Source organism: Salvelinus namaycush, chromosome 23 (assembly GCF_016432855.1).
Source record: "Salvelinus namaycush isolate Seneca chromosome 23, SaNama_1.0, whole genome shotgun sequence".
Classification (NCBI taxonomy): domain Eukaryota; kingdom Metazoa; phylum Chordata; class Actinopteri; order Salmoniformes; family Salmonidae; genus Salvelinus; species Salvelinus namaycush.
Window position 1 is genome coordinate 24,364,073 of NC_052329.1, and position 19,812 is coordinate 24,383,884.

The window sequence follows — 19,812 nt, forward strand, 5'->3', positions numbered from 1 at the left end:
TGTGATGAAAGAAATAAAAGCTGAAATAAATCATTCTCTCTACTATTATTCTGACCTTTCACATTCTTAAAATAAAGTGGTGATCCTAACTGACCAAAGACAGGGAATTTTTACAAGGATTAAATGTCAGGAATTGTGAAAAACTGAGTTTAAATTTATTTAGCTAAGGTGTATGTAAACTTCCGACTTCAACTGGAGATTTTTTATTTCTGTTAACCTTTAAAGGGGCAAACAGCAGTTGCTACATCCATTTTTAGACTTTTAAATTAATTATATATACCCATTGATTCTTGAAGAATAGAACTTAGCTTAGTTGAACTGCTTAGCTTAGTTGAACTGTCATACCATCAGAATCCCAAATATAAACTTGTTTAACTCTTTTGTTTGTAAACCTTGTAACTGCAAAAAAATACTGCATAGCCTCAGAACAGAGTTAAAACGATTATGTTGATATCATGGATGGTCAGTCTAGCGCTGTCTATAAATTTGAGAGTGCTTACAGTTCTCCAACCCCATCCCTCAGCTTTTTACCAAAAAAGTGTTAAGTTTGGTGCTTTGTTATTGTTTGAACTGCAGATCATCCCTTTAACTAACTGTTCTTATCTTGTCTTGCCACACAGGAGTTCCAGGGGGTGCAGGAGCAGGCCTAGGAGCTGGAGGATTTGGTGGAGTACCAGGAGGAGGAGGAGGAGGAGGTGTACCTGGGGCAGGAGGTGAGCCTAAAAGTATACTACACAGTGAACACTACTCTCATCTCAGTAGTGTTGCTCTTTACTGTGTGTATATATTAAGGACGTTATTCAGATATGATATTGTGAACTAGATGGTTATATTTAGCAAATCTATAATAATTTTTCGACTATAAAAATCACAAGTGATTAATGTTTTGCATTTCAGGATATAATCCTGCGGCAGCCAAAGCAGCTAAATATGGTAAATAATCACTCAAACAACAACATCAGAATTGGTTCATTGATTGAATTTATGCTGAAATGTACTTCCACTATTATCTCATTTAGTTCCACTGTTAACTAACTGAAGTTAGTTAGACATGCCTCAGAAATCCAATGGTTTTCTCGTGTCCCTCAACACAGGACTCCCAGGAGGAGGTGCAGGCAGGCTCCCAGGTGCTGGCTCAGTCGCAGGAGGAGCAGGAGGAGTACCAGTAGCTGGGGCTGAAGGTACAGAAAGGAGCACCATTGGGGTGCAGGATGTAATGTAGTTTGACTTTACTGTATGTGTACTGTAATGGCTTGGCGGAATTTCCTTTTTAATGTATTAATGTTTTACATTTCAGGATATAATCCTGCTGCGGCCAAAGCCGCTAAATATGGTAAGAAACGTCACTCGTAACAGCAACATCAGAGTTGCAACATTGGTTGTAACTCATGGTGAAGTGTCTGTCCACTTTTAACTAAGCCTTGTTTTCATGTCAACCTTCAACACAGGAGTTCCAGGAGGAGCAGGTGCAGGGTTAGGAGGAGCTGGAGGTAGGCTATAGTAACCAAACACCTATAGATTTAACTCATGTATAGTCAGGCCCAAAATAATTGGCACCCTTGATAAAGATGAGCAAAAAGACTGTATGAAATAAATAATATAAATATTGAGCTACAGTTGAAGTCGGAAGTTTACATACACTTAGGTTGGAGTAATTAAAACTCGTTTTTCAACCACTCCACACATTTCTTGTTAACAAACTAAAGTCTTGGCAAGTCGGTTAGAACATCTACTTTGTGCATGACACAAGTAATTTTTCCAACAATTGTTTACAGACAGATTATTTCACTTATAATTCACTGTGTCACAATTCCAGTGGGTCAGAAGTTTACATCCACTAAGTTGACTGTGCCTTTAAACAGCTTGGAAAATTCCAGAAAATGATGTCATGACTTTAGAAGCTTCTGATAGGCTAATTGACATCATTTGAGTCAATTGGAGGTGTACCTGTGGATCTATTCCAAGGCCTACCTTCAAACTCAGTGCCTCTTTGCTTGACATCATGGGAAAATCAAAAGAAATCAGCCATGACCTCAGAAAAAACATTGTAGACTCCCACAAGTCTGATTCATCATTGGGAGCAATTTCAAAACGCCTGAAGGTACCACGTTCATCTGTACAAACAATAGCACGCAAGTATAAACAACATGGGACCACGCAGCCGTCATACCGCTCAGGAAGGACACGCGTTCTGTCTCCTAGAGATGAACATACTTTGGTGCGGAAAGTGCAAATCAATCCCAGAACAACAGCAAAGGACCTTGTGAAGATGCTGGAGGAAACAGGTACAAAAGTATCTATATCCACAGTAAAACGAGTCCTATATCGACATAGCCTGAAAGGCTGCTCAGCAAGGAAGAAGCCACTTTCCAAAACCGTCATAAAAAAGCCAGACTACGGTTTGCAACTGCACATGGGAACAAAGATCGTATGTTTTGGAGAAATGTCCTCTGGTCTGATGAAGCAAAAATAGAACTGTTTGGCCATAATGACCATCATTATGTTTGGAGGAAAATGGTGGAGGCTTGCAAGCCAAAGAACACCCTCCCAATCGTGAAGCACAGGGGTGGAAGCATCATGTTGTAGGAGGGGCTGGTGCACTTCACAAAATAGATGGCGTCATGAGGAAGGAAAATGATGTGTATATATTGAAGGAACATCTCAAGACATCAGTCAGAAAGTTAAAGCTTGGTCGCAAATGGGTCTTCCAAATGGACAATGACCCCAATCAAACTTCCAAAGTTGTGGCAAAATGGCTTAAGGACAACAAAGTCAAGGAATTGGAGTGGCCATCACAAAGCCCTGACCTCAATCCTATAGAAAATGTGTGGGCAGAACTGAAAAAGCATGTGCGAGCAAGGAGGCCTACAAACCTGACTCAGTTTTCAACCGCTGTCAGGAGAAATGGGCCAAAATTCACCCAACTTATTGTGGGAAGCTTATGGAACGCTACCCGAAACGTTTCACCCAAGTTAAACAATTTAAAGGCAATGCTACCAACTACTAATTGAGTGAATGTAAACTTCTGACCTACCGGGAATGTGATGAAAGAAATAAAAGCTGAAATAAATCATTCTCTCTACTATTATTCTGACATTTCACATTCTTAAAATAAAGTGGTGATCCTAACTGACCTAAGACAGGGAATTTTTACAAGGATTAAATGTCAGGATTTGTGAACAACTGAGTTTAAATGTATTTGGCTAAGGTGTATGTAAACTTCCGACATCAACTGTATATTCTCAAAACAATTATATTGTTTTATGTTAATAGAATTGCTCAGAGAAAGAGATTTTTTTTAAAGGTAATTCAGACAAATCTTTAAAGGATAGTGATCAAAGGTATTGGCACCCCTGTTTTCAATGCTCCAGCACCCTCCCCTTGCGAGGATAACGACATTGAGCCTTTTCCAAAAATATTTTCTTAGATTCGACATTTGGAGGGAACTTAGACCATTCCTCCATGCAGAATCTTTCCAGATCCATGATATCCTTCATCTGTGAACGATAGATTTTCAATGGGGTTCAAGTCTGGAGACTGAGATGGCCATTGCAAAATGTTGATTTGGTGGTCAATTAAGCATTTCTTTGTGGATTTTTATGTCTGCTTGGGATTATTGTCTTGCTGGAAGATCCACTTACGACCAAGCGTCAGCCTCCTGGCAGAGGCAACCAGGTTTTTGGCTAAAATGTCCTGGTACGTGATAAAGTTCATGATGCCGTTGACCTTAACAAGAGCCAAAGGACCAGTATATCATAAAAAATTTGGTGAGGTGCTTTTCTGCATATGCTTCTGTTTTTCAATGCCAAACCCACCAGGGGTGTGCATGGCCAAAGTGCTCTATTTTCATGTCAAATGACTATAGCACCGCCTGGAGTTTGATTAACAGCATTGGCACTTGGATTGGAACCGGTGCTATGGTCAGATGACATGAAAATAGAGCTCTTTGGCCATGCACATCAATGGAGGGTGTAGTGTTGAAAACAGAAGCATATGCAAAAAAGTACCTCATACCTATAGTAAAATATGGTGGTGGATTTTTGCTCTCTTTGGCTAGACAATAATCCGAAGCACTAATCAAAATCCACAAGGAAATGTATAATTGACCACAAAATCAGCATTTTGGCCATCTGTCTCAGCATTCGAACCCCACTGAAGACCTGTGGTTTAAATTGAAGAACACAGTCTATAAGCGCAGACAAAGGATATTAAGGATCTAGAAAGATTCCATATGGAGGAAAGGTCTAAGATCCCTCCCAACATGTTCTCCAAGCTCATAAAACTCTGTGCCGTTATAAAACTCTGTGCCGTTATAAAACTCTGCGGCGTTATAAAACTCTGTGCCGTTATAAAACTCTGTGCCGTTATAAAACACTGTGCCGTTATAAAACTCTGTGCCGTTATAAAACACTGCCGTTATAAAACTCTGTGCCGTTATAAAACTCTGTGCCGTTATAAAACACTGCCGTTATAAAACTCTGTGCCGTTATAAAACTCTGTGCCGTTATAAAACTCTGTGCCGTTATAAAACTCTGTGCCGTTATAAAACACTGCCGTTATAAAACTCTGTGCCGTTATAAAACTCTGTGCCGTTATAAAACTCTGTGCCGTTATAAAACTCTGTGCCGTTATAGAACTCTGTGTCGTTATAAAACACTGCCGTTATAAAACTCTGTGTCGTTATAAAACTATGTCGTTATAAAACTCTGTGCTAGAGTATTGAAAACAGAGGTTCCAATAATCTTTTTATTTGATTTGATTACTTGTTAAACAAAATCTAATTCTCTGAGCAATTGTATTAATATAAAATAGTATAATCCCCACCATTTTTTGGAGCATACATCATAGCTGAGTATTTGTTGTATTATTCATTTAATAGTATTTTTTGCTCATCTTTATCAAGGGTGCCAATAATGATGTACCCCACTTTATATTATGCCAACCACTGGGCTCTCCATGAAGCTGTTATGAAGGTGATGTGCCTTGCTCAAGCATACCCCAATCTGAGAGTTTGTAACCAGTGCAATCCTTGTACATGCATTATAATACTGTATTGTCTTGACTCCTATCAAGTGCACTAACCTGGATTGGCACTGCAGCTTTAAACTCAATGTAGCAGATTTCTTTAACACCATCACCATTTTCATCATCTCTGAACAGGCTATGGAGCGGGAGCCAGGCCTCCCTATTACGGTGAGGATAACTAACCAAAACATCCCAAAGCTGCCCAGGCCACAGCCTTTACAATGCTGTTAAGACACCATCACTCACTGAAGGGCTTCGTTCATTGGCTTAGTCAGCTCCACATTGGCCTTATTTTAATAATAGAAATGATCATATAATGTACTGTATGGATGTCACCCTCCCTGTAGGTGTTCCAGGGGGTGCTGGATTTGGGGGAGCAGGAGCTTTTCCAGGGTCTGGAGGTAGCTTATCTAAGTATTGCACTATAGCATCTCACGCTTGTAGCAATTTCATGAATTCATTCATAGCATTAACTACTGCTTGAGGAGACTGAAATTCATGGTAAGACAAATGTTCATTTGAATCATAAAGATGTACAGTAATTTCTACCCTCCAGTCACTGTGCTGTCTACTGCTACTTTATGGGGCTAGAAATGCAGTTGTCAGGAGGGATGCTGTAAATTAATTGAATTATTTTCTATTTTAGGATACAATCCCGCCGCCGCCGCCAAAGCTGCTAAATATGGTTAGAAAAATCCCTCGATATTAGGCCAGTCTCGTTCAGTGTTTGTACAATTGTTGAATTTGAAATCCAATGGTTTTTCTTTTTTCCTCGACCATAGGGGTCCCAGGAGGTGCAGGGGCAGGCCTAGGAGCTGGAGGTCTTGGAGGAACAGGAGGGGTACCAGCAGGAGGAGTTGGGGCTGGAGGTAAGTCATGATGCTTGACTTCTCCAATGCTTTCACACTGTTTTGTATGCTATTGCATTATGGGGCTTGGAAAGTGTGACTTTGAAAATCACGTTTTGAATCTATTAATTTATTTCATTGTAGGATATAATCCCGCCGCTGCCAAAGCTGCTAAATATGGTAAAAAGAAATGTGACAAGTCTACTGTATCTTTTCAATTGTTAAGTTAGCCATGACTTAATGGCAAAATCCTAACATTTTCTACCATAGGAGTCCCCGGAGGTGCAGGAGCAGGCCTAGGAGCAGGAGGAGTACCAGGAGGAGGAGCAGGGGGGGTACCTGGGGCTGGAGGATATAATCCTGCTGCAGCCAAAGCAGCTAAATATGGTAAGATCACTCAAAACAACAACGCTAGTCTCATTCAGTTTTGGTTTATGGTATACATTACTTTGAAATACAATCCTTTTTTCTACAACAGGAGTTCCAGGAGGTGCAGGAGCAAGCCTAGGAGCTGGAGGACTTGGAGGAGGATATGGAGGAGCAGGAGGGGCTGGGGCTGGAGGTACCTCACCATAGTTAATGGGCTATAACTATTCAAATCAATTCTGATACCTTTTATTTATTAACTCAAATGTATTCACCAGGATATAACCCTGCTGCGGCCAAAGCTGCTAAATATGGTAAGAAACGTCACTCTGAACTGCAACATAAACTTTGGTGCATTGGTTGAATTTATGGTAAACGTTTTGTCCATTGTTGCTTTCTGACCCTCCACCATAGGAGTTCCCGGAGGTGCAGGAGCAGGCCTAGGAGCTGGGGGAGCAGGAGGAGTACCAGGAGGAGGAGGAGGGGGTGTACCTAGGGCTGGAGGATATAATCCCGCTGCGGCCAAAGCTGCTAAATATGGTAAAATCATTCAAAACAGCAAAATCAGAGTTGGTACATTGGTTGAATTCATGCTGACATTTCTGGTTTTGAAATCATATAAACCATGTGAACACACAGGAGTTCCAGGAGGTCTAGGAACAGGCTTAGGAGCAGGAGGACTTGGAGGAGTACAGGGAGGAGTACCTGGAGGAGGAGCAGGGGGGGTACCTGGGGCTGGAGGATATAATCCTGCTGCAGCCAAAGCAGCTAAATATGGTAAGAAAAATGGACATTGGTTGAATTCATGGTGAAATTTCTGTACATTTTGGTACATTATCAAATTTCTGTAAATGTCTGTACATTACCATGTGTCAACTCATGACATGCCCTCTCCTGTGTTATAGGTCAGGGGGCTGCTGGTGGGCCACGGAGTGGATATGGTGGCGTGCCTGCTGGAGGATATCCCAGGCCTGGGGGTACGTACACCAAAGGGGATGCCCATGTGGGATGGAAGGGTCTGGGTGGAAGTAAGGGCAGTGTTCACACATACAATATGTATTTGTTCTTATGTACAGCACATCTATATGTAGTTGGCAAACTTTGCATAGGGGTAGAGTTGGTTCTATATAGGTTTAAGCAGTGGAGTTAGATAGTTGGGTTGAGCAGAGGGTTGGTTTTAAGGTAAAATGGGGTACATTGCCTTATAGTGCTACTAGGTTGATGATGTTCCGTGCTTTGATTGACAGGCTATGGGGGATATGGAGGAGCAGGAGCTGGAGGTACGTTTCCAATGATGCCAATTTTATATAATATCATGAACTGATAAACATAAGCATAAACCAGTGTTAGTAATACTACTGTATTATGAGGCTTGGGGAGCAGGAGTGATGTTTTTAATTTATTACATTTTTCAATTTCAGGGTATAATCCTGCTGCGGCCAAAGCTGCTAAATATGGTAAGAAGAAGAGTAATATGTCTACTGTATCTTAAGAGGTTCTGAATGGAGACATTATTTCAAAATAATAACATTTTCTTCTTGTGGAGTCTCAGGAGCTGGAGGAGCAGGCCTAGGAGCTGGAGGAGCAGGCCTAGGAGGAGCAGGAGGAGTACCAGGGACTGGGGCTGGACCAGGATATGGAGGTTTGCACCAGAAGTTGAAATCTAATGTCATCTGGAAGAGTTAATACTGTTGGTTATGATTGGGGAGCTTTGGTCTGTCTTATCAAACTATTTATGAGGTCATTTATAAACGTTGCTATTTGTTTTGTATTGCAGGCTATGGAGGATATGGAGGGGTACCAGCAGGAGGGGCTGCTACTGCAGCCAAAGCTGCTAAATATGGTACATTATCCTCTCCATGATTTTGAAAAATGTATTGCCTAACCTTTGTATTAATATACTGTACTGGGCCTCCCGAGTGGTGCAGCGGTCTAAGGTACTACATCACAGTGCTTGAGGCGTCACTACAGACCCGTGTTCGATCCCAGGCTGTGTCACAGCAGGCCATCACCGGGAGACCCATGAGGCAGCGCACAATTGGCCCAGCGTCGTCTGCTTTAGGGGAGGTTTTGGCAGGCCAGGATATCCTTGTCCCATTGCATTCTAGCAACTCCTTGTGGCTGGCCGGGCGTGACTTTGGTCGCCAGGTGTACAGTGTTTTCTCCGACACATTGGTGCATCTGGCTTCCGGGTTAAGCGAGCATTGTGTCAAGAAAGAGTGCGGCATGGCAGGGTTGTGTTTCGGAGGACGCATGGCTCTCGACCTTCGCCTCTCCCTAGTCCGTACGGGAATTGCAGCGATGGGACAAGACTGTAACTACCAATTGGATATCACGAAATTGGGGAGAAAAAGGGGTAAAAGTAAAAATATACAGTACCAGTCAAAAGTTTGTAAACACCTACAAATTCAAGGGTTTTTCTTTATACATTGTAGACAAATAGTGAAGACATCAAAACTATGAAATAACACATATGGAATCATGTACAGTAGTAACCAAAAAAGTGTTAAAAAAATTCATAAATATTTGAGATTCTTTAAAGTAGCCACCCTCTGCCTTGATGACAGCTTTGCACACTCTTGGCATTCTCTCAACCAGCTTTATCAGGTAGTCAACTGGAATGCTTTTCCAACAGTCTTGAAGGGGTTCCCACATATACTGAGCACTTGTTGGCTGTTGTTCCTTCACTCTGCAGTCCAACTCATCCCAAACCATCTCAATTGGGTTGAGGTTGGGTGATTGTGGAGGCCAGGTCAAATCAAATCAAATGTATTTATAAAGCCCTTTTTACATCAGCCGATATCACAAAGTGCTGTATAGAAACCCAGTTTAAAACTCCAAACAGCAAGCAATGCAGATGTAGAAGCACTGTGATTAGGAAAAACTCCCTAGAAAGGCTGGAACATAGGAAGAAACCTGGAGAGGAACTTGGCTCTGAGGGGTGGCTGGTCCACTTCTGTCTGTGCCGGGTGGAGATTATAACAGTACATGGCCAAGATGTTCATACGTTCATAGATGACCAGCAGGGTCAGATAATAATAATCACAGTGGTTGTAGACAAGGTAGCACGTCCGGTGAACAGGTCAGTGTTCCATAACCGCAGGCAGAACAGTTGGGACTGGGGACAGCAAGGAGTCATCAGGCCAGGTAGTCCTGAGGCATGGTCCTAGGGCTTAGGTCCTCCGAGAGAAGAGCGAGAGAAAGAGAGAGAGAGAATTAGAGGGAGCGTACTTAAATTCACACAGGACACCGGATAAGACAGGAGAAATACTCCAGATATAACAAACTGACCCTAGCCCCCCGAGACATAAACTATTGCAGCATAAATACTGGAGGCTGAGACAGGAGGGGTCGGGAGACACTGTGGCCCTGTCCAACGATACCCCCGGACAGGGCCAAACAGGCAGGATATAACCCAACCCACTTTGCCAAAGCACAGCCCCCACACCACAAGAGGGATATCTTCAACCACCAACTTACTACCCTGAGACAAGGCCGAGGATAGCCCACGAAGATCTCCCCCACGGCACGAACCCAAGGGGGACGTCAACCCGGACAGGAAGATCACATCAGTGACTCAACACACTCAAGTGACGCACCCCTGATGCAGAACTCCATCACTCTCCTTCTTGGTCAAATAGCCCTTACACAGCCTGTAGGTGTGTTTTGGGTCATTGTCCAGTTGAAAATCAAATGATAGTCCCACTATGCGCAAACCAAATGGGATGGGGTATCGCTGCAGAATACTGTGGTAGCCATGCTGGTTAAGTGTGCCTTGAATTCTAAATAAATCACAGACAGTGTCACCAGCAAAGCAACCACACACCATCACACCTCCTCCTCCATGCTCCACGGTGGGAACCACACATTCGGAAATCATCCATTCACCTACTCTGCATCTCACAAAGACACGGCGGTTGGAACCAAAAATCTCAAATTTGGACTCATCAGATCAAAGGACAGATTTCCACCGGTCTAATGTCCATTGATTGTGTTTCTTGGCCCAAGCAAGTCTCTTCTTATTATTGGTGTCCTTTAGTAGTGGTTTCTTTGCAGCAAATGAACCATAAAGGCCTGATTGACACAGGCTCCTCTGAACAGTTGATGTTAAGATGTGTCTATTACTTGAACTCTGTGAAGCATTTATTTGGGCTGCAATCTGAGGTGCAGTTAATTGCCCATTTCTGAGGCTGGCAACTCGAATGAACTTATCCTCTGCAGCATAGGTAACTCTGGGTCTTCCTTTCCTGTGGTGGACCTCATGAGACCAGTTTCATCCGTGCGCTTGATGTTTTTTGCGACTGCACTTGAAGAAACTTTCAAAGTTCTTGAAATTTTCTGAATTGACTGACCTTCATGTCTTAAAGTAATGATAGACTGTCGTTTCTCTTTGCTTATCTGAGCTGTAATATGGACTTGGTCTTTTACCAAATAGGGCTATCTTCTGTATACCACCCCTACCATGTCACATAACAACTGATTGGCTCAAACACATTAAGAAGGAAAGAAATTCCACAAATGAACTTTTAACAAGGCACACATGTTAATTGAAATGCATTCCAGGTGACTACCTCATGAAGCTGGTTGAGAGAATGCCAAGAGTGTCCAAAGCTGTCGTCAAGGCTAAGGGTGGCTTCTTTGAAGAATCTCAAATATAAAATATATTTTGATTTGTTTAACACTTTTTTGATTTGTTTAACACTTTAACACTTTTTTACTAAATGATTCCATATGTGTTATTTCCTAGTTTATGTCTTCACTATTATTCTACAATGTAGAAAATAGTAAAAATAAAGAAAAACCCTTGAATGAGTAAGTGTGTCCAAACCTTTGACTGATACAGTTGAAGTCGGAAGTTTACATACACCTTAGCAAAATATATTTAAACTCAGTTTTTCACAATTCCTGACATTTAATCCTTGTAAAAACTCCCTGTCTTTGGTCAGTTAAGATCACCACTTTATTTTAAGAATGTGAAATGTCAGAATAATAGTAGAGAGAATTATTTATTTCAGCTTTTATTTCTTTCATCACATTCCCAGTGGGTCAGAAGTTTACACACACTCAATTAGTATTTGGTAGCATTGCCTTTAAATTGTTTAACTTGGGTCAAATGTTTCGGGTAGCCTTCCACAAGCTTCCCACAATAAGTTGGGGGTAATTTTGGGCCATTCCTCCTGACAGAGCTGATGTAACTGAGTCAGATTTGTAGGCCTCCTTGCTCGCACATGCTTTTTCAGTTCTGCCCACAAATTTTCTATAGGATTGAGGTCAGGGCTTTGTGATGGCCACTCCAATACCTTGACTTTGTTGTCTTTAAGCCATTTTGCCACCACTTTGGAAGTTTGCTTGTAGTCATTGTCCATTTGGAAGACTCATTTGCGACCAGGCTTTAACTTTCTGACTGATGTCTTGAAATGTTGCTTCAATATATCCACATAATTGTCCTTCCTCATGACGCCATCTATTTTGTGATGTGCACCAGTCCCTCCTGCAGCAAAGCACCCCCACAACATGATGCTGCCACCCCCGTGCTTCACGGTTGGGATGGTGTTCTTCGGCTTGCAAGCCTCCCCCTTTTTCCTCCAAACATAACCATGGTCAATATGGCCAAACAGTTCTATTTTTGTTTCATCAGACCAGAGGACATTTCTCCAAAAAGTAAGATCCTTGTCCCCATGTGCAGTTGCAAACCATAGTCTGGCTTTTTTATGACGGTTTTGGAGCAGTAGCTTCTTCCTTGCTGAGCGGCCTTTCAGGTTATGTCGATATAGTACTCGTTTTACTGTGGATATAGATACTTTTGTACCTGTTTCCTCCAGCATCTTCACAAGGTCCTTTGCTGTTGTTCTGGGATTGATTTGCACTTTTTGCATCAAAGTATGTTCATCTCTAGGAGACAGAACGCGTCTCCTTCCTGAGCGGTATGACGGCTGTGTGGTCCCATGGTGTTTATACTTGCATACTATTGTTTGTACAGATGAATGTACCTTCAGGCGTTTTGAAATTGCTCCCAAGGATGAACCAGACTTGTGAGGTCTACAATGAGGTCAGTGAGGTCATGGCTGATTTCTTTTGATTTTCCCATGATGTCAAGCAAAGAGGCACTGAGTTTGAAGGTAGACCTTGGAATAGATCCACAGGTACACCTCCAATTGACTCAAATGATGTCAATTAGCCTATCAGAAGCTTCTAAAGCCATGACATCATTTTCTGGAATTTTCCAAGCTTTTCCAAGCTTTAAGTTTTAAGGCACTGTCAACTTAGTGTATGTAAACTTCTGACCCACTGGAATTGTGATACAGTGAATTGTAAGTGAAATAACCCAACAGTTGTTGAAAAATTACTTCTGTCATACACAAAGTAGATGTCCTAACTGACTTGCCAAAACTATAGTTTGTTAACAAGAAATTTGTGGAGTGGTTGAAAAACGAATTTTAATTACTCCAACCTAAGTGTATTTAAACTTCCGACTTCAACTGTATATACTGTACTGATATACTGCCGGTGGTGCCAAACCCCCTAAATATATTTGATTTTTTCCCCCTGGGTTTCAAAGAAACAACCTTTAGATATTACTGTTGTTTAAACCACCAAGGAATAACATCCTGAGCCTGATCTGTAGGAGTTCCAGGAGGAGCTGGTGTGGCGGGGAGAGCAGGAGCAGTGCCAGGGGGTGGATATGGAGGGGTACCTGGGGCTGGATATGGAGGTGAGTCCGATTTGGCTTTGCCATGTAAATGTACTGTAATATACTGGACAAAATTATAAATGCAACATGCAACAATTTCAACGATTTTACTGAGTTACAGTTCATATAAGGAAATCACTCAATTGAAATACAGTTGAAGTCCGAAGTTTACACTTAGGTTCAAGTCATTAAAACTCGTTTTTCAACCACTCCACAAATTTCTTGTTAACAAACTATACATTTACATTTAAGTCATTTAGCAGACGCTCTTATCCAGAGCGACTTACAAATTGGAAAGTTCATACATATTCATCCTGGTCCCCCCGTGGGAATTGAACGCTGGTCCCCCCGTGGGAAATGAACCCACAACCCTGGCGTTGCAAGCGCCATGCTCTACCAACTGAGCCACACGGGACTATAGTTTTGGCAAGTCGGTTAGGACATCTACTTTGTGCATGACACAAGTAATTTTTCCAACAATTGGTTACAGACAGATTATTTCACTTACAATTCACTGTATCACAATTCCAGTGGGTCAGAAATTTACATACACTAAGTTGACTGTGCCTTTAAACAGCTTGGAAAATTCCAGAAAATTATGTCATGGCTTTAGAAGCTTCTGATAGGCTAATTGACATCATTTGAATCAATTGGAGGTGTACCTGTGGATGTATCACATTATGTTGATCTCTGTAAAGGGCGGTTTCCTGGACACAGATTAAGCCTAATCCTGGAATAAAAAACATTTTCAATGGACATTCTCCATTGAGCTTGCTTTTTAGTATCCGCCCCCAATTGTTTTAGTGAGTTCATAAATCAGGGATGATGTCTTTTAATTTATAAACTTTTTGCAAATCAGGATATAATCCTGCTGCGGCCAAAGCTGCTAAATATGGTAAGGAAAAGCATTCAAAACAACAACATCGGAGTTTGTACATTGGTTCAATTCATACTGAAACTTCTGTCCACTTTTAACTAATTATAATTTTCTTGTGACACTCCACTACAGGATTACCAGGAGGTGCAGGAGCAGGCCTAGGAGCTGGAGGACTTGGAGGAGCAGGAGGAGTACCAGGGGCTGGAGGATATAACCCTGCAGTGGCCAAAGCGGCTAAATATGGTAAAATCCCTCAAAACAATCAATCTCATTCAGTGTTGGTACATTGAACAAGTCTACTGTCTTTGGCAGTTCTGAAGTTGGACATTTGTTTTCTTGTGGCCCTCTACCACAGGAGTCCCCGGAGGTGCAGGAGCAGGCCTAGGAGCAGGAGGACTTGGAGGAGGAGGACAGGGAGGAGTACCTGGAGGAGTAGGAGCTGGAGGTACGTCAGAGGATGTGTATGAATAGTAAAGACATCAGAAAGAGCTCAAAAAGTATCATGGTCTAGTCTGTCCTTCTTTGCGATATCAAGGTGATGCAACATGCAATAAGAATATTAATTATGTGATGCTTATGATTGCAGGATATGATCCCGCAGCCAAAGCTGCTAAATATGGTAAGAGCCTCTCTCGTTGTTTCATAACTTTTAGTCTATGTAATGCAGACCAGTGGAAGAACAATAATGTTTGTCTGTTCTGTGCAGTCTCTGTACAGTACCTATTCTCTCTTGTTAGCTGGATCAAGATTTTCACTATGGCTCAACAGATTATACTATACCTTCACCTATGTTCTTACCTGCCCGCAGGTATGCCAAGCGGGACAGGCATCGGTGGAGAAGGTGTGCCAGCGCCTATAGCGACTCCAAGACCAGGTGTGGGCGTGGGTGGTGGTGTTGGAGGAACTGCCTTTGAGCGCACTGATGTACCAGTGGGCACAGGGATACCTATCGCAGGCAAACCAGGTGAATAGATATTAGTTTCACCTTTTGATTCTTGCTTGGTTTATTTTACCTGGCCTAAATAGATCCTTCAGGATAATTGCTAGTACTACGCAAGTAGGTCCAAAATGAAGGGTTTAAAGAAAATCCACAAAGCTCCTAATGTGACATTATGACACCTTTACAGCAGAGGATTCATCTCTAGAACCCGATGGAACTCCCATCCCAGGTAGAACCACAAGTTTTGCACTCAACAAGACTTTGGATTTAATTAACCTGTTTTCTCATTGATCAGTACAAATTCTGTATATCCGAAGATACAGAGTTAGAGTTAGTTACTGCAGGGGTTCTCAAACTTTTTGGGGTCCGGGGACCCCTTATGTGATAGAAAATTAATCAGGGACCCCCTCATAATCATAACACCGCTCGAGTGAGTTACGAATAGCATACAAGGAGTGTAGTAAACTATGACGTTGGCAGTTCATGGCCGTACGAACCAAGTCTCGGACCCTGGGAAGGAACATTTTCCTGCAATTCTACACATTTTGTCACGGGGCAGAGAGAAAACTTTGCAGTTTTAAAGCTTAAATTACAGTGCATTTATGTTTTAAAAACATTTTGAGGGAATACAAGAAGTATAATGTTCAAAACTTGGTAATTGGTGGAACACTGTGGATACAAATATCCCTATGAGCCTCCCAGGCCCATGTTGCCCAGGATTAAGAAGATAAATTGTAGATTAACAATATTACATTGTATTGTATTACACCCTCTAAACTTATTCCATGGATCCCTTGGCCAAAATTAGTTTAATCTGTTGTTAGTACTATTCATTAAAAAAAAATACTATCTGGTCGCGGACCCCCTACAGTACCTCAGACCCCATTTTGAGAACCCCTGAGTTACTGTATTTGAAATATGCACTGTATTTTACAGAGCTGTAAAAAAAGGGGTAGGTACTGTACCATAGAATGCCATAGACATAGAATAAAAAATCAATGATAGAGACTGATTATAATGCAAGTTATATTTTTCCTTTTCGTGTCATGAGCTGTATGTATATAACCTGTTTATAATCCGACAAAGCCCCATCAGACTTTTCCAGCAGGCCTCATCAGGACTTCAATGGCCTACAGACACAGCCTTAGCATCCAAGCTAACTCCCACATCTTCTACCACTGCTGTCTGGCTAACTGCGCTCCACTGCAGGTGTATCAAACAGCAATGGCAGTATCGTGCAAGCCAGTCCCCTGCCCTATCTCCTCCCAAACCCCAAACCTCTTTGCCCCCCTCTCTTCTCCCCAAACCCTCAAACAAGAGACAGCTTAATATCTGTCCTGCTAGTGCTGTCCCCTTTAGCATTGTTGTATGGTCCAATAGCTATTCACTACCTGGAGCTGGAGCTTATCCCCTTCCCTCCTGCCATGGCAGTGCCAAGGATCCCCATAATGTCTTCTGCCCTACGCTAGTTTCCCCTACCCTGTCTTTTTCAACTGCAATGGATGAAACTGGAACCTGTTGTCTTTTGGCAGATCCCACACCTATTGGCACACAGGCCACAGAGGCCCCAGAGCCAGAGCCCAGTAAGACTTGCTGCTGTCTGTGTTTGCATGATCAAACCCTTTCTGACAAAGGACATAGTTACACTTCATTTGAAGAGTGTAATATACACATACAGTACCAGTCAAAACTTGGACAAGCCTACTCATTCAAGGATTTTTATTTATTTTTACTATTTTCTACATTGTAGAATAATAGTGAAGACATCAAAACTATGAAATAACACACATGGAATCATGTAGTAACCATAAAAGTGCATATTTTAAATTTGAGATTCGTCAAAGTAGCCACCCTTTGCCTTGATGACAGCTTTGCACACTCTTGGCATTCTCTCAACCAGCTTCATGAGGTAGTCACCTGGAACGCATTTCAATTAACAAGTATGCCTTGTTAAAAGTACATTTGTGGAATGTATTTTCTCCCAAATGTGTTTGAGCCAATCAGTTGGTATACAGAAGACAGCCCTATTTGGAAAAAGCAAAAGAGAAATGACAGTCCATGATTACTTTAACCTCACTAGGGTACGTGCTAGCGTCCCACCTGGCCAACATCCAGTGAAATTGCAGAGCGCCAAATTCAAAAACAGAAATACTCATTATAAAAATTCATAAAACATACAAGTGTTATACATCGGTTTAAAGATTAATTTCTTGTTAATCCAACCACGCTGTCAGATTTTAAAAAGGCTTTACGGCGAAAGCATACCATGCGATTATCTGAGAACAGCGCCCAGCAGACAAATCATTACAAACAGTTAGCAGCCAAGTAGAGGAGTTACACAATTCAGAAATAGAGATACAATTAATCACTTACCTTTGATGATCTTCATATGGTTGCACTCACAAGACTCCCATTTACTCAATAAATGTTTGTTTTGTTTGATAAAGTCCCTGTTTATATCCAAAAACCTCCGTTTTGTTCACGCGTTTTGTTCAGTAATCCATAGGCTCAAACGCAGTCACAACAGGCAGATGGAAAATCCAAATAGTATCGGTAAAGTTCGTTGAAACATTTCAAACGATGTTTATAATCAATCCTCAGGTTGTTTTTAGACTAAATAATCGATAATATTTCAACCTGGCAATAACGTTGTCAATATAAAAGGTAAACAAGAAAGGCGCGCTCTGAGTTTCAGAATACAAGCCTGAAACAATTTCTAAAGACTGTTGACATCTAGTGGAAGCCATAGGAAGTGCAATTTGAGTCCTAAGTCAATGGATACTGTAATGGCATTCAATAGAAAACTACAAACATTTAAAAAATCCCACTTCCTGGATGTATTTTTCTCCGTTTTTCGCCAGCCAAATCAGTTCTGTTATACTCAAAGACATTATTTTAACAGTTTTGGAAACTTTAGAGTGTTTTCTATCCAAATCTACCAATTATATGCATATCCTAGCTTCTGGGCCTGAGTAGCAGGCAGTTTACTTTGGGCACGCTTTTCATCCGGAAGTGAAAATAGTGCCCCCTACCCTAGTGAATTAAGACATGAAGATCAGTCAATGGGCAAAATATCAAGAGCATTAAAAGTTTCTTCAAGTCCAGTCACAAAAACCATCAAACGCTATTATGAAACTGGCTCTCATGAGGACGGCCACAGGAAAGGAAGACACAGAGTTACCTATGCTGCAGAGGATACGTTTATTAGAGTTGCCAAGCTCAGATTGCAGCCCAAATAAATGTTTCAAAGAGTACATGTACAGTAAGAGACATCCCAACATTAACTGTTCAGAGGAGACTGTGAATCAGGCCTTCATGGTTGAATTGCTGCAATGAAACCACTACTAAAGGACACCAATAAGAAGAAGAGACTTGCTTGGGCAAAAAAACACCAGCAATGGACATTAGACCGGTGGAAATCTGTCCTTTGGTCTGATGAGTCCAAATTTGAGATTTTTGGTTCCAACCGCCGTGTCTTTGTGAGACGCAGAGTAGGTGAACTGATGATCTCTACGTGTGTGGTTCCCACCGTGAAGCATGGAGGAGGAGGTGTGATGGTGTGGGGCTGCTTTTCTGGTGACACGGTCAGGTATTGATTTAGAAATCAAATCAAAGTTTATTTGTCACGTGCGCCGAATACAAAAGGTTTAGAGTTTCACCTTACAGTGAAATGCTTACTTACAGGCTCTAACCAATAGTGAGAAAAAAGTGTTTGTGTGTGTGTGTGTGTGTGTGTGTGTGTGTGTGTGTGTAAAAACTAAAACAACAGTAAAAAGACATTTGAAAATAAGAGTAGCAAGGCTATGTACAGACACCGGTTAGTCAGGCTTATTGAGGTAGTATGTACATGTAGGTATGGTTAAAGTGACTATGCATATATGATGAACAGAGAGTAGCAGTAGCGTAAAAAGAGGGGTTGGGGGCGGGCACACAATGCAAAAAGTCTGGGTACCTGTTCAGGAGTCTTATGGCTTGGGGGTAAAATCTGTTGAAGCCTTTTTGTCCTAGACTTGGCACTCCGGTACCGCTTGCCATGCGGTAGTAGAGAGAACAGTCTATGACTGGGGTGGCTGGGGTCTTTGACAATTTTCAGGGCCTTCCTCTGGCACCGCCTGGTGTAGAAGTCCTGGATGGCAGGCAGCTTTGCCCCAGTGATGTACTGGGCCATACGCACTACCCTCTGAAGTGCCTTGCGGTCGGAGGCCGAGCAATTGCCGTACCAGGCAGTGATGCAACCGGTCAGGATGCTCTCGATGTTGCAGCTGTAGAACCGTTTGAGGATCTCAGGACCCATGCCAAATCTTTTTAGTTTCCTGAGGGGGAATAGGCTTTGTCGTGCCCTCTTCACGACTGTCTTGGTGTGTTTGGACCATTCTAGTTTGTTGTTGATGTGGACACCAAGGAACTTGAAGTTCTCAACCTGCTCCACTACAGCCCCGTCAATGAGAATGGGGGCGTGCTCGGTGCTCCTTTTCCTGTAGTCCACAATAATCTCCTTAGTCTTGGTTACGTTGAGGGATAGGTTGTTATTCTGGCACCACCCGGCCAGGTGTCTGACCTCCTCCCTATAGGCTGTCTCGTCATTGTCGGTGATCAGGCCTACCACTGTTGTGTCGTTTGCAAACTTAATGATGGTGTTGGAGTCGTGCCTGGCCATGCAGTCGTGGGTGAACAGGGAGTACAGGAGGGGACTGAGCACACACCCCTGGGGAGCTCCAGTGTTGAGGATCAGCGTGGCAGATGTGTTGCTACCTACCCTCACCACCTGGGGGCGGCCCGCCAGGAAGTCCAGGATCCAGTTACAGAGGGAGGTGTTTAGTCCCAGGTTCCTTAGCTTAGTGATGAGTTTTGAGGGTACTATGGTGTTGAACGTTGAGCTGTAGTCAATGAATAGCATTCTCACATAGGTGTTCCTTTTGTCCATGTTGGAAAGGGCAGTGTGGAGTGCAATAGAGATTGCATCATCTGTGGATCTGTTTGGGCGGTATGCAAATTGGAGTGGGTCTAGGGTTTCTGGGATAATGGTGTTGATGTGAGCCATTACCAGCCTTTCAAAGCACTTCAT

The 19,812-nt window shown here is 42.3% G+C and overlaps 2 protein-coding genes and 1 long non-coding RNA gene across 3 annotated transcripts in view; all 3 read left to right on the forward strand.

The window, feature by feature from the left end:
* LOC120018561 (elastin-like) overlaps positions 1 to 6,449 on the forward strand; it is a 69,283-nt gene extending 62,834 nt beyond the window's left edge. Inside the window, exons 20-31 of the mRNA XM_038961775.1 lie at positions 621 to 713; positions 898 to 933; positions 1,095 to 1,181; positions 1,298 to 1,333; positions 1,449 to 1,490; positions 5,161 to 5,193; positions 5,373 to 5,426; positions 5,672 to 5,710; positions 5,808 to 5,894; positions 6,018 to 6,053; positions 6,144 to 6,260; positions 6,352 to 6,449. Coding sequence (XP_038817703.1) covers positions 621 to 713; positions 898 to 933; positions 1,095 to 1,181; positions 1,298 to 1,333; positions 1,449 to 1,490; positions 5,161 to 5,193; positions 5,373 to 5,426; positions 5,672 to 5,710; positions 5,808 to 5,894; positions 6,018 to 6,053; positions 6,144 to 6,260; positions 6,352 to 6,449 — 758 coding nt within the window. The remainder of the gene's footprint in view (positions 1 to 620; positions 714 to 897; positions 934 to 1,094; positions 1,182 to 1,297; positions 1,334 to 1,448; positions 1,491 to 5,160; positions 5,194 to 5,372; positions 5,427 to 5,671; positions 5,711 to 5,807; positions 5,895 to 6,017; positions 6,054 to 6,143; positions 6,261 to 6,351) is intronic.
* A 215-nt stretch (positions 6,450 to 6,664) lies between these two features.
* Positions 6,665 to 8,083, forward strand: LOC120018484. The gene is made up of 7 exons (XR_005472235.1): positions 6,665 to 6,779; positions 6,879 to 7,016; positions 7,145 to 7,216; positions 7,487 to 7,519; positions 7,661 to 7,696; positions 7,786 to 7,881; positions 8,017 to 8,083. It is a non-coding gene; the product is annotated as an uncharacterized LOC120018484 (long non-coding RNA).
* A 4,175-nt stretch (positions 8,084 to 12,258) lies between these two features.
* LOC120018562 (glycine-rich cell wall structural protein-like) overlaps positions 12,259 to 19,812 on the forward strand; it is a 33,530-nt gene continuing 25,976 nt past the window's right edge. Inside the window, exons 1-7 of the mRNA XM_038961776.1 lie at positions 12,259 to 12,288; positions 12,865 to 12,951; positions 13,629 to 13,632; positions 13,940 to 14,050; positions 14,163 to 14,252; positions 14,394 to 14,426; positions 14,616 to 14,771. Of these exons, the coding sequence (XP_038817704.1) occupies positions 12,259 to 12,288; positions 12,865 to 12,951; positions 13,629 to 13,632; positions 13,940 to 14,050; positions 14,163 to 14,252; positions 14,394 to 14,426; positions 14,616 to 14,771 (511 nt within the window). The remainder of the gene's footprint in view (positions 12,289 to 12,864; positions 12,952 to 13,628; positions 13,633 to 13,939; positions 14,051 to 14,162; positions 14,253 to 14,393; positions 14,427 to 14,615; positions 14,772 to 19,812) is intronic.